General features: G+C 42.8%; 1 protein-coding gene across 3 annotated transcripts; it reads left to right on the top strand.

Annotated features, from left to right (window-relative positions):
- The first annotated feature begins 1,656 nt into the window (after nucleotides 1–1,656).
- Nucleotides 1,657–12,999, top strand: ccnt2a (cyclin T2a). Of its 3 annotated transcripts, none has more exons than XM_080413162.1 (10): nucleotides 1,658–1,856; nucleotides 3,518–3,599; nucleotides 3,719–3,847; nucleotides 4,165–4,225; nucleotides 4,982–5,044; nucleotides 5,809–5,854; nucleotides 8,475–8,638; nucleotides 9,655–9,725; nucleotides 10,189–11,430; nucleotides 11,611–12,999. In XM_080413162.1, exons 1-10 carry the CDS (start codon nucleotides 1,699–1,701, stop codon nucleotides 11,674–11,676), a joined length of 2,082 nt encoding a protein of 693 aa, XP_080269288.1. In that variant the 5' UTR covers nucleotides 1,658–1,698; the 3' UTR covers nucleotides 11,677–12,999. The 3 variants fall into 3 exon arrangements, 2 of the variants coding, with proteins under 2 accessions (XP_080269288.1, XP_080269287.1); XM_080413161.1 differs by having other exon boundaries at nucleotides 10,189–11,467; XR_013932053.1 differs by lacking the exons at nucleotides 9,655–9,725; nucleotides 10,189–11,430; nucleotides 11,611–12,999 and having other exon boundaries at nucleotides 1,657–1,856; nucleotides 5,809–6,227; nucleotides 8,475–8,614.
- Nucleotides 13,000–13,286: the final 287 nt, after the last annotated feature.

Below are 13,286 nucleotides of genomic sequence, written 5' to 3'. Positions count from 1 at the left end.
AAAACGTGATTTGGCGGCCCCCCTGTAGTAACTCTGGTCCCCGGACCCCCTGTTGAAGACCCCTGGTGTAGCTAATCTTAGCCAGCAAACTGAATACAGCAGAATATAATGTCTTCCAATAATAAACATACTTGCTATAAAGCTGTGAGTAAAAACGTTCATTATGACACATAGTTTACTATAAATCTATCCAGTGGTGGAAGAAGTACTGCAGATATTTGAGTTGCAATACCACAATATAAAAATACTCTGTTACCAGTAAAATGCCTGTGTTAAAAGTGTTACTTGAGTAAAACTGCAAAAGTATTGGCATCAAAATATACTCAAAGTATATAAAGTAAAGAAAAGAAAAAATAGCCGATCTACAAGCTCACAAGGCGTCGTGAGCTTGGAGCTTGTAGCTTGTAACTTATAGCTTGTAGCTTAGCTGGGAAATACTCTAGTAAAGTAGAAATACCATATATAAATATCAAATATTTACGTACAGTACTTGAGTAAATGTACTTAGTTACTGTACACCACTGAATATATCTATGATAGCTCCATCACAGCAGGTTTCTTCAACAGGGGGTCCGGTCCGGGACCCCTAGGGGGTCCTCAGAGTTACTACAGGGGGTCCGGGACCTCTAGGGGGTCCTCAGAGTTACTACAGGGGGTCCGCCAAATCTTTGTGTGAGATGATTTTTCTTTTTACCTTAAACCACTTGAAACCCTAGCATCCCTTTTCTGAGGAGAACTTTAGCCAAAAATTGCAGATCTACAAGCTCACAACGCCTCGCGCTGCGAGGCGTTGTGAGCCTGTAGATCTGCTATTTTTGGCAAAGAGGTATAGGGGTAGAGGGAAAAAAGAGCAGACCAAGTAAACAAAAAAAGTATAATCTGACTGAAACACAATTTTATGCAATATAGAGAGGGGTCCCTCCCATAGAGTTAAAAATAATAGAGAGGGCACCCGAATTCTCCTCCCATCCACTTGCATTGAGTTGCTCACCCAGCGCATGGGCCTATTTGAACCCTTCTTCCGGGTTGGAAATTTGGTGGGCGAGGCCTATTTGGGGCTCCAAACGCGTCACTTCTGTGACGCGTTTTGCGTCACAGTGACGCGTTTTGCGTCACAGAGGCGCGCAGCCCCGTGCGCAAGCTCGTGCGCATGCTCGTGAGTCGAGCCCATTGGTCGAAACCGTTTTCGCTCGTTCATGTATAGGTACTAAGCTGCAGTACCATGAATGGCCAGCATGTTCAATTGGCTTCAGTGAAACCACTGGGTTCTGGGGGCTTGGTCCCTCCCTGCTTCATCTCTCTCTCAGCTAGCTAGGGGGTCCTTGGGCTGAAAACGTTGAAGACCCCTGCATGGCTGCATCACAGGATTGGCTGCTGGTTGTAACATTACTGTATTCTTTCTATAAAAAATAAATTAAAACAAAATGTAATACAAAATACAAAATCGCCAAATAATACACAGAGCTGCTTTAACCATTTTTAACTCTATGGCTTTAACAAGCCTGGCTTTAAACCAGTCAGATCCGGTCTAGAGCCCGCCCTTTAGACCGGATCAGCAATTTTCCACCCCAACGCACCATCGAAGAAGTGTGCGCCGTGCGCGTTCCTTCCTTCCTGTGCGACGCAGTGACATCACATCCGCCGTGTCGCTCGCTGCTCCTCCTGAGCTCCTGCCTCTGAGTGAATGCTTGGACAGCAATGGCGGCGTGCCGGGGTTCCTCGACCAAGTGGTATTTCACCCGGGAGCAGCTGGAAAACACGCCATCTCGGTTCTCCGGAGTCGAACCGGACCGGGAGCTTTCCTACCGGCAACAGGCGGCGAACCTCGTCCAGGACATGGGCCAGAGACTCAACGTGTATCCTTTGTAAACAAACTGGAGAAGCTAGCAGTTCCGACATGATGGCGCCCAGGCGGGTCACACGACGGGCCGTTAGCTAACGTCAACGGTGTCGCGATAATTAAAGGGGAGAAAAAAAACCTATAATTATGCTTGTTTTTCTATTTGTCTTTGCCATTATTTTTTACCTAATGTATTTGCTAGTTGGTAATGTTAACGCCTACGGTTTATCAACTGTTAACTAAATAAGCGTTTGGGAGAGCAGCCGTCGCTTCTCGCTAGCTTGTAACCGAAATAAATTGCAGATGTACAAGCTCACTACGCGTCGCATCCGTGACGCGTCGTGAGCTTGTAGATCTGCTACGGCACCACCACCGTAGGTGGATAAATCGGGCTTCTGTGAGGTTGCTGCTTCTTCTTGCTAGCCAGTTAAATTCTGCTCACCTGTCACGATGATAATGCTTAGTTTTACAAGCTGCTTGTAAATCAGTGGGTCTCAAACATTTTCATGTCAGGGGACTTCCCTGCGGGGGGGGGGGGGTGTATTCATACTGTTATGTGGAGAGATAACAGTGGAGACAGTGGGCTAACATCATCTACCCCTGTGGTTCTCAACTTGTGGGTCGGGACCGCCAGGGAGGTCCCCTCATGATTTTTTTTGGGGGGTCCCCAGATGAGAGTGAAGTGACAATTTAAGGACTTTTTTTTAAGACCTTTTTAATATAAAAAAGAACCATTACTGCATCAAAAATAATCAACAAACTAGACTAGACTATAAAAACTGGTTAAACATTAGCCACATTGTCAAATAATAGAAAGAGGCAAAAACTTAGCAGATCTACAAGCTCGCTTGTAGTTTGGCTATTTTCACAATTTTATCTGGGTCAAACGAAATGTAATGACTCAACAATTCCATGTGCCTGTCAGGGTGGGTCCCCAGTCCAAATAGGATTATTTTTGGGGGTCACGGCCTGAAAAGGTTGAGAACCACTGATCTAACCAGTCAAATTATAGTAACAATAACGCCTTTTCCCCCTGGAAACCCTTCAAACAAGTCTGCCAACTTTCCAGAAAACCTTGGAGAGAGTTTTGGTGGCGTGTGCAGCCATTATTATTATTATTATTATTATTAGACCCATGGAGTCACCACCACACGCAAATTAAACTAGAATGTATCACATGGAGTATAATGTGTATAGGCTACTGTACAGTATGTGGGAATGAATGGAGTGTATTCACAGTCATAATAAGGGTGTAGTGACAGTAGCAGTCAGTGTAACCGTAGAGATTGGTGACTCTCCTATTTATTGGTAATATTGACATTGATTTCCATAAAAGTCTGATGGCTAAGACAGACTGCATCACAAATTATTATTCTAAATTGTCAAGTCCCTTTAATCACTCACCTCAGTAATGGAACTCTCTCCTCTCTGTCCCTGCATTTCAAGTCTGATTCACCCTCTTCAGCTAGATTTTTCAAAAAACAGCTTTTGGACAACCAGGTTTTTATTTGTCAACCACCCACCGCAGACTCCCGGAGCGAGAGGTGGGTGAGAGTTGGCAGCTCTGCCTTCAAAGACTGCCTGGGGGTCCCCGAACGGTACTTTGAGAACCACTGATGTTATCTAACGTTTGGTGAATTATTTTTCCTAATGCCTTTTCCTTTACTGCCCCTTCAGCTCTCAATTAACAATAAATACGGCTATTGTTTACATGCATAGATTTTATATGCACCACTCTTTCACCAAATTCCACAGAAATGTAAGTATTCTTAGATACCGTATTGTTGTTGTTTTTGTATGCAGTTTACACATTGTGGCTTGGAACCCGAACCAGGTCGGATGTGGCTATGTCTAAGTGCCATGTTTGTTTTGTTACAGATAATTTCTCCAACTACCTTATTCCTGGCTGCAAAAGTGGAAGAGCAACCTCGGAAACTTGAGCATGTGATTAAAGTTGCACATGCTTGCCTAAACCCCCAGGAACAGCCGCTAGACACTAAAAGTAATGTAAGTTCAGGTAGATCTGGGTATTGTAGTTTTTTTTCTTCCTTCCCTGTCTGTCTCTCTGGTTCTCTCAGTGGTCATGCTTTGCCTATGTCTAATTGGCCTTGTAGAATTCCCTTGCTTTGTCTAAAGGACATACCTGGCCTGTTCTAGGCCTGTTTTTGGTGTGTACCAAACACCTGCGCCTAAAACCACCACTCGTACTTAAGAATAATAGAGCCTCTCTGTTTGGAGTTTTGCCAGTTTCAAATCAGCTGTTAGGGGGTTTGATCAATAGACTCATTACAATTGTTATGTAATGACTGTCTATCAAACTTCAGGCATACCTCCAGCAAGCTCAAGAGCTGGTGATACTTGAAACCATAGTGCTGCAGACCCTCGGTAAGTAACGGTGACTGGAGTGGATGGCTTGAGAAAGAGAGAGCAAGGTAGTGCTTTGTTTCTGATAATCATTACTTCACTGTAATATCCTCAGTGTTAATCTAACTCTGAGAGTGTACAAATGGAACCAAATGGACAGGGTCCATTTGATTCCATTTGTACTCTCCCAGAGTTAAATGAACGCTAGGATTTTACTGTGTTTTGGCTATATCGATTGTGTTATGACTGACCTGTTGATTTATCCATTGCAGCCTTTTCATCGTCAAAGGTTATATTATGAATTGTTATTTGGGTTACTTGTCTTAGCACATATCTTGAGTGAATCATGTAAAGGTGACATGTCATTTCCTCTCAGCACTGACAATTAAATCTAAACAACATGCTAATTCAAATTGCTTCAGAGGAATTTCCAGAGGAAACTCCACAAATGATGTGGTCATGTTCTAAGCTGTAGTCACTATGACAGCATATTCTTTTGTCAGTTGCAACCAACTGTATAAGAAAATAGAGCTTCTTTTAAGCATGGAAACACCCCACATAGACTGTGTTACTTAATGTAATTATCGATTAAGTTTCACCATGACTTTTTTTATTTTTTTATTTTTTTACACTGAGTGTAGAAAACGAGATTTCCCATTGGAATCTGTACATGGTGGCGTAAAATTCAGAGTTGCGTTCATTTACTTGTTCATAGAATGACATGTCACCTCCCAACTGTATCTGTGTTGAACTCACCTGTCATGTATTTTGTTCCAGGCTTTGAAATTACTATTGATCACCCACACACTGATGTGGTGAAATGTTCCCAGCTAGTGCGAGGTAGAGGATTCCTTCTTTGTTCTTTGTGCCCTCTGCTCTTGTCTGTCCCACCTTAGATACGGGTGGGGAGGGGGGGTGAAAAACCTGCCATGTAATGTTTACATAACCACTCACCTGTTCTGTTGATGACCTTTCGAGTCCATTGTCCCGTTAGCAGCTTTTCATTGAAGCGTTGTTCCCCGGCACAGATTGAGCCACGGCCAAGGCTGAATTTACATTAAGATTAGACTATGGGTAAAAGGCTTTTTTTTTAATTAAATGTTTTGTCTCACGATTGGTAATGTTGTGTTGTTTCCAAGATTTTTTCAAATGCATTTAATTTGTATCATATGACTACAGAGGTATAATTGTATGATATTTAGTGGTCCCTATTGATACACTTACATTATTACATTTAACTGTTGTATTTGGGTCTGCTCATGAAGTTGTTAGTGAGCTCAAGTAGAAGATCATTTTGTACTGTATTAGATTTAGTCTTTGATTAAAGTAAACAAATTCCCATACCCATGGACAATCCCATTGTTTTGGCGTCATATTAGGAGGCTTAGTCTGTGCATTTCCAAGTGTCCTTGATGCAGTATAAACTTCCTCAAGTATGATTAGGTTATTTTCAGTCTTGGTCTTGGTTCAATCACTGTAGAAAAATGATCAAAAGGCAACAATTCAGCTCCTTTAAGTTTAAACCTCACTAACAGGCCAAAATAGTAATGGTTATTTTTCTTTCTTTCTCTGTGTGTCTGTCTTATCTCTCTGTTCCCTCACAGCAAGCAAGGATCTGGCACAGACTTCCTATTTCATGGCTACCAACAGGTTGTTATCCTGAACCTCCTTTGTTGCACTGTGACTGCACACCATAGCTTCCTGTAATGCAGGGTACCCTTTCAGTGTCCAACGGGCCCTACTTGCACCAATGGCTATTGGGACGCTTGCCTCCTGTCCCAGGAGGGTGGGACAGGGCGGCTTGTAGCGTTACCGGCCTCGGTTGCAGTGCGGTGTATTGTACAAGGGACCCAAGTGTTGGCACAGATGGGTTGAATGCAAGATGTGAAGTGTAGTGGTGCGCTTGAAACCCACACGTTTGCTCGGTTGCGAAAGTGCATATGTCTAAAAGAAAAGACACTTTGGTAGCCTGAATAGCAGCTAAAGATAACACAGATGTAAACATTTCGTAGAGGTCCTTCCGGTAAGTACCACAACTTTGTTTTTGTTTTTTTTCTTTTTCTTTTTTTTTCATATTTGTGCTAAATATCACTCAAATTTTTTATTTTTTTCTTAGTATTTGACTGTTTTAACATACAGACCTTTCAGAAACTCAGCTAGATTTGTCCATTAATTCATAAGTTGACAACGCAGACTCTAGGTTTTTATATATATATTTTTTTTTACAGTGACCCATTAAGGACCTGTGGTTGAGACTAACTTAAATTCCCAAATCATCTGTTAATCAATATTTATTTCATATTATTGACCAATGACCACACACATCATTTTATTAGTGCTTGCTTATATTTGTCCTATTTCAAGATGCATTGGTGGCTATTAGCATTTATTTTACTAGGGAAAAATGAAACCTTCCATTGACAGTTAGACTGGGTCCTTAAAGGGTTTGTTTTAAAGTAGCCTTGTCTATAAAGATATTGGTTTTGATAATGTTTTAATAGATAACATTTTGTCTCAAATTTGAAAATCTGTTAAAGTAAGGTACAATGTCTGGACCCTGACTGAGCAGTATTATGGGATTTGTGCCCAGCTTGCATATTTCAAGGCATAATTTAGTTCATTGAAACCGTGACATAGGTGGCCAAGGTATGTATTTCACTTGGCTTAGAAATACTCTGAATAGGGGGCACGGTGGCGCAGTCGGTAGCGCTGACGCCTCACAGCTAGAAGGTCCTGGGTTCGATTCCCGCCGGGGACGCTGTGGGTGCTGGGGACGTGTCTTCTCCTCCGCGTCATCAGCGCCCATACCCTGGGTGAGGTTGGCGAAAGGACCTACTCTGTGTGGAGTTTGCTGTCTCCTAGGGTAGTTAATACCCTCACAAAAACATGTAGTAATCCTGGTCGCTATACCGCCTCCCCCATGACAGCCGGGGCGCCTGATGGAGGGGAAGGGAACTGGTTGGAATAACGTGTTCCTTCCACGCGCTACGTCCTACCGGGGGAAACTCCCCCCTGTCAGGTGACAAGAAGGTCAGTTGGCTCTCATGCATTGAAGGAGGCATGAGCTCGTACCTGGGCTCCCTAGGCTGTGGGGGGAGTGCAGCGCCCAGGATCACTTTAAAAAATTGGCACAGGGTGAAAAAAGGGTTACAAAATCGTGGGATAAAACGACAACAAAAAAAAGAATAGAAATACTCTGAATAAGTTGTTTTGAGTTAAAGATAGATAGATACTTTTTATTGATCCCACAGGGTGAATTCAGGCGCCAGAGACGATTAAGTAAGAGAAAAAAGTGTATTTGAATCAGGTTTAAAGTCAAGAGCAGCCAAACACCTGTAAATGTTAGCTGTGACTGTCGGATATCAGACTCCAGACATTGTACATATTATCAAAGTATTTCAAGGTTACCATCCAGCTATTACCAGATGTATTTTTAAAGCTTTATTTCTAAAATGTATTTTGTGTATAAATATTGCAGCATGCTGCTGAGCTTGTAGTCCTAACATGGACCAGATTTGCCCTGAAAATCTATAGCATCATGTAGAAATATAAGTATCTAATTATGGATGAAGATGCCTGGATGACGGAAAGTTATGTTTAATTGACTTTCTGACAACAACAAAAAAAATGTGCTAGCTCGTAATTTCATTTGTCAGGCTGGCTCAAGGTGAATGTGTGTCCACCTTGAAAAGAAAACCCTTAAGTGATGAAAGTGGCGTCGTAGTAGTTGTATATGGGTACTACTGTATGTCTGCGGTAAACTCTTGGATGGTAGCCGTTTTGTCTCTTATGCTGCTGTTATTTGTAATGTGACTCTAACCCCGATCTATTTTTGCATGACCCTTTGCTCTTTCTCAGTGGTAGCACACATAAGCCAAAATCAAATGATAGGATGATGTGTGTCTTATGTTGCATATGTGTGTTGCCTATAATACAGAGAACTTAAAGGAACCCCATACCACTGTAGAGAGCTTTAAGTCCACTCCCTTTTATTTTTCAAATGATGCAGCTGTCATATGGGTTTACCTCATGGTTCAGTGTGTCACTTACAGGGAAGGATCTGACTTTGCTTTTGCATTCTAGTTTCACCAACCCACAAACGTCTTAAATCAAGTCAAAAAACTAATCAGAGTAGCTGTTGTAGCCTTCTAGCGTGTTTGCTTTGTGTGTTCTTTCTGTGTAAGCTGACTGTAGATTAACGTTGTTTGCTCCCTGTGCTGTTTTCTCTCCCTTTTTCTCCCCATGTGCGACCCACCCTTCCTGACCACAGTCTACACCTCACTACCTTCTGCCTGCAGTATAAGCCCACGGTGATAGCCTGTGTGTGTATCCACCTGGCATGTAAGTGGTCCAACTGGGAGATCCCCGTCTCTACTGATGGGAAGCACTGGTGGGAGTATGTGGACAACTCTGTCACCCTGGAGCTGCTGGATGGTGAGATTTATAAATATGTTATATATTTTTAATCGGATTTTCCATTATGATATACTGCACACTGTCTCAGTATATTATAATGGGGGGGGGCTATTCTTGAAATTTGCATCCTATCATAACAAAAATGTTAATGTTTAAAACTAGATTATGCTTATCATTGAGCAGCTTATAAAAGGCCTCTTTTATGTACTTTGAATAGGAGTAGTGTGAACAGCACAGCAATATATATTGATATCCACCTGTATAACTGTTATAACTACGGGCCGACAGTGTAACATTTATTTAAATTTCCATCCATGCGGACACGATCAGTCAGGGATGTGTCCACTGCGTTCGCAAACTAACCCTAACCTTAACGCTAATGCCTAACCCTAAAACTAAATCTTAACCCTAACCTCAGCACTAACCGTGAAGCCTGAATAAACGTCTGTTCTCCGTATTGATGTGGGAGAGCTTCATGCCTGCAGTGGGGAGGGCTATAGATTACTGCAGAAAAAAATAGACATTTCAATTTAATTTGGGCGTCTCACATTACTGTAGGTCAACTCTGTATGAAATGATGATTTATGTTTACTCTTGGAGTCAGGTGATGTCAGAGCCAATCCGTGCATATCTACTGTAGACGGACCTCTTTACAATACTCACTTTGCATGCACTTAGGGTAGGTACACACTGAACGATATGGAGGGTCGCTGGACCTGTCACCTGACCACAACAAACAGATCCCTGCATAGTTACTGTCCAGTCCTGTATTAAGTTATACATTATTATAAAACAGAATGAGACTGAGCGAGCGTGCTCGAGGGGGGATGTTTATTAGAAAGAGAGAGAGGGAGAGAGAGAGAGAGAGAGAGACTGTAGTGTGAAATGCTTAACGATCAGATGACCCCCCCCCCCCCCCCCCCCGACCACCTTAAAAGTCGTACAGTGTGTACCTGCCCTTACAGTATTTTAGTAAAATGTGATATTGTATAACTTTTTTATTTACCAGTGTTTTACCACTCTCACACCTGTAGAGCTGACTCATGAATTCCTGCAGATTCTGGAGAAGACGCCCAGCAGATTAAAAAGGATACGAAACTGGAGGGTATGCTAATTCTCTTACATTTTAATGCATAGATGAGTGAGTATACAAGACCTTGTGTGTGTGTGTGTGTGTATATATATATATATATATATATATATATATATATATATATATATATATATATATATATATATATATATATATATATATATATATATATATATATATATATACATACATACAACTTATCATTTCAATACACTAGGTCTTGCATTGATGCTTCTTTAAAGCATTGGTAATTGGGAAAACCTCCCTTTTGTATATATTTATAAACACATTTGAACAGAATTTAACTTTGATTTCTCTCCAAAGAAGAGACCAACTGTCTGTATTCTGTATGAAAGACGTGTGTGAAAGTGTGTGACGCGACGCAGAGAGAGTCAACTAAATTGGGGTGGAAACCTCAACAGTCGGTCTCAAAATAAAACATAAAACCATCTCCCTCTCCTTTTCAACCATCTAGGCAACGCAAGCTGCCAAGAAGCCCAAGACTGAAAGCAGCCAATCTTCAGAGAACTCCTTCACCTGTCCTTCAATGCTCGACCATTCCTTGGGTGACTCCTCTCTTACAGGAGTTTCATCATCCAACCCAACCTTCTCCAAAGCAGGCTCCTCCTTCCCCATGGCCGGCCACTCTCTGGACTCGATGTCATCGTACGGCCTCCCCAGCGACTGGCCCCAAAGCCACCAAGAAGGGTATGGCTCCACCACTTTGAAGCAGGAACCCCTTGACCTCCCTCATCAAGGGCCAGCACTGTCCTTACAAACTTCCACCTCTTCGTCTTCGGCACTTATGCACCTACCGTACAGGACTGGCAAAAACGTAGACTTCAACCCTGTTAAACACGAACACAAAGGAGTTGGTGGGGGTGGAGGGACCAAGCACCAACAACAGCCACCGCAGCCTTCCTACCCCCCTCCCCCTCCGCCTCCTCCACCAGTAACTGCCAGCGCTCAGAAGCTGTCCCTGGACAAGTATAGAGAGAAACACGGCACAGAGCTAGCTGCCGGTGGACAGAAACGCATTAAGCAAGAGCAGCATCCGACTGAGTGTGATCCCTATGCATCCTCCTCTATTGGCCAAGTAGATCATAGAAAACATTCGCAGCCAAACCAGACATCTCAGCATGCTTATGGGGGCGGCAGCACTGGCAGCCCTCTGAAAATCAAGATCCCATCTTTGGGGCAAGACAGGCGTCACCATGGTGATAAACGAGACAAGGGGGCAGGGTCACTGAAGGTCCGCCTCCCTGCCCCCGCACTAGGCGGCAGTGGCTCCCAGTTGGACAGAAGCGGACAGCCAGGCAAGGAGGATCTAAAGATGAAGATCAAGGTTTCATCATCCGAGCGCCACAGCTCGTCCGACGAAGGTGCTGCGGCTAACAACAACAGCAGCAGCAGTAGTAAAGGTAAACATTCCAGCCCACTGGTGAGCAAGGACAAACTACACCGGGGATCGGAGCACGGCATACATCGGCACCACAAGCACACTCACTCCCACCCCCACGTGCACAGCGGAAACGGGCGAGGGGGCCCAGAGATAATCGGCGGTGGAGGGGGGCTGCTCCGCAGTCCCCTGGGCCTGGCTGGTATGGAAGGGCCAACAGCCTTTGCTCCACCCGCGTCTAACACTTCCTCATCCCGCAAGAGGCCATACAATGAGGCGAGCCACAACCACCACCTTTCTGCCTCATCACTCTCCAAAGTAAGCAAAAGCTCCAAGGGTGGCGCTGGCTCTGCAGGTACTTCACATTCTTCTTTTTTCCTGCTTTCTTCCTCCCTGCTTCTCTCCTGTACTGCAGTGTGTCACATCGGTCTCTCAGCTCTATGGCTAACCACCTCCCTCCGCCTTATCTCTTCTTTCTCCCCTCCTGTCACACCCCAGGTGGGCTGCGATCCTCTCAGCAGTACCTTCCTCCTCCTCCTCCCAGTGAGTCGACACACGAAGTGACAGACCAGAGACACTGAGTCTCACCCCCTCAATGATCATGTGACCTCCGCTACGTCAACAAACACGCAGTCAAGACTCTGGACAAGAGCACTTCCCTGTTAAAGTTACCTGGAGAAAAACTCAGAAAATGATAATAATAATCATGATAATCCCATTTTATTGAAAGTCTGAGATGAAAAAAGTTATTTAGCAAGATTAAAAAAATGACGTTAAAAGTATTGTTGGACTTCTCCGTTTCTGGGAGAGAACAGATAAAAAAACAAAAAAAAGTAAATATAATGCTTCCTGATCGTCAGATCTCTTGGCAGTGATTCTCAATCCTGTCTTCTATTTGTATGTCAAATTGCTGCTTCGTTCTCCATAGTCTACAAATGGGTCTAGAAGCGTGTGTGTGGGTGAGCGTGAGCTTGTATTTTTGTATTTTTTGGGGGGTCCATCCCTTTATAATTTCACATCTTAATGAGAGAAAACAAAAGTTAAGTATGATCAATACCGAAAAGACATGGAATGGTGCAATTTCTTTTTTCCACCCTTTTTAAATAGTAATTTAATTGAGTAGTGCTTCTCCAGCTGTACCAAGGAAGCCAGCATCCAGCGTTGTAATGGAGGCAAACTGTCAACTGTTCTGTTTGCTGGCTCTCCCTGTACAGTCAATGGGAGCAGATCTTTTCTTTTTAGTTGAAGTTTAATCTCTTCTTAGTGATTTTCTTTCTCCCTCTCTGCATTCTTTTTTTTTTATACTTCAATACTGTATGTATGATGTGCATGTTTTCAATCATCAAAGGGATTTAAAAAAGCAGAGCGCTGACTCACTGTTTACAGAAAGTGGAGATAAATGTACATACGTTTTTGTATGTTTAAAAAAAAAAAAGCTGTAACATGAATACTCAGGTTTGGAGCTGCTTGTACGTATAACAAGATGTCTATATACCTATAAAGAAAGACTTAAAAGACTATTGTAACTTGTTGGTGTAGGCACCAGCCATCATCAGGTGACTGGCTGCAGCATTCCAGTGGTGTGTGCTTCTTAGGCCCTGAAGTTGATTTTGACACCCTCAAGGAGGCGCCATATAATTGTGTTTTCCCCCGTCATTGGATATTATCCTCCTGTCATGTAGAGAGCCTTGCCCTCCCAGGAATCCAGGCACATCAAAATGGACTCAATCAATGTCGCATTGTCAGAGCAATGCCGTTTGTACTGATAATTATTGTTCGGAACCTCCAAGAACACCTTAAAGCAGCATACCAGTGTTTTGAGTTTTTTTTGCCTCATTTCCTACATTCCCTCACTGTTTCACATAAAGCCTATATAATTTTCCTGCATTTTGAGTTACAGTATGTTTGAGAAATTCATGATGTCATTATTTTTAGTCAAATTTCATTGAATGTTTTGAAACCAACTGGAAAAATATTTTAGTCTACATAATTATAGATTTCTATAGACGTTTTGCACTTTTGCGTAAATTAAGCTTTTAATGTTTTTATTTCACACTTTCAGTACAATCTTACCTTGGTGTGGGAATGCAATTAACAGTAGTTATGCAGCTATCGATTATCTTCTTGGCGACTATTCGGTACATTTTGTGGTTAATTGAATAATCGAGGATAGC

The sequence above is a fragment of the Gymnoscopelus braueri genome (assembly GCF_963280865.1).
Source record: "Gymnoscopelus braueri genome assembly, chromosome: 18".
In the NCBI taxonomy this organism is placed as follows: domain Eukaryota; kingdom Metazoa; phylum Chordata; class Actinopteri; order Myctophiformes; family Myctophidae; genus Gymnoscopelus; species Gymnoscopelus braueri.
This window is presented reverse-complemented; position numbering and strand designations above follow the sequence as displayed.

What these genes read in the sequence shown, in the direction of transcription:
- ccnt2a (XM_080413161.1), top strand. Translation starts at nt 1,699, where the DNA reads ATGGCGGCGTGCCGGGGTTCCTCGACCAAGTGGTATTTCACCCGGGAG. An exon ending in ATGGGCCAGAGACTCAACGT is followed by an intron (nt 1,857 to 3,517) that starts GTATCCTTTGTA and finishes CTGCCCCTTCAG; the next exon opens with CTCTCAATTAACAATAAATA. An exon ending in AAAGGATACGAAACTGGAGG is followed by an intron (nt 9,726 to 10,188) that starts GTATGCTAATTC and finishes TCAACCATCTAG; the next exon opens with GCAACGCAAGCTGCCAAGAA.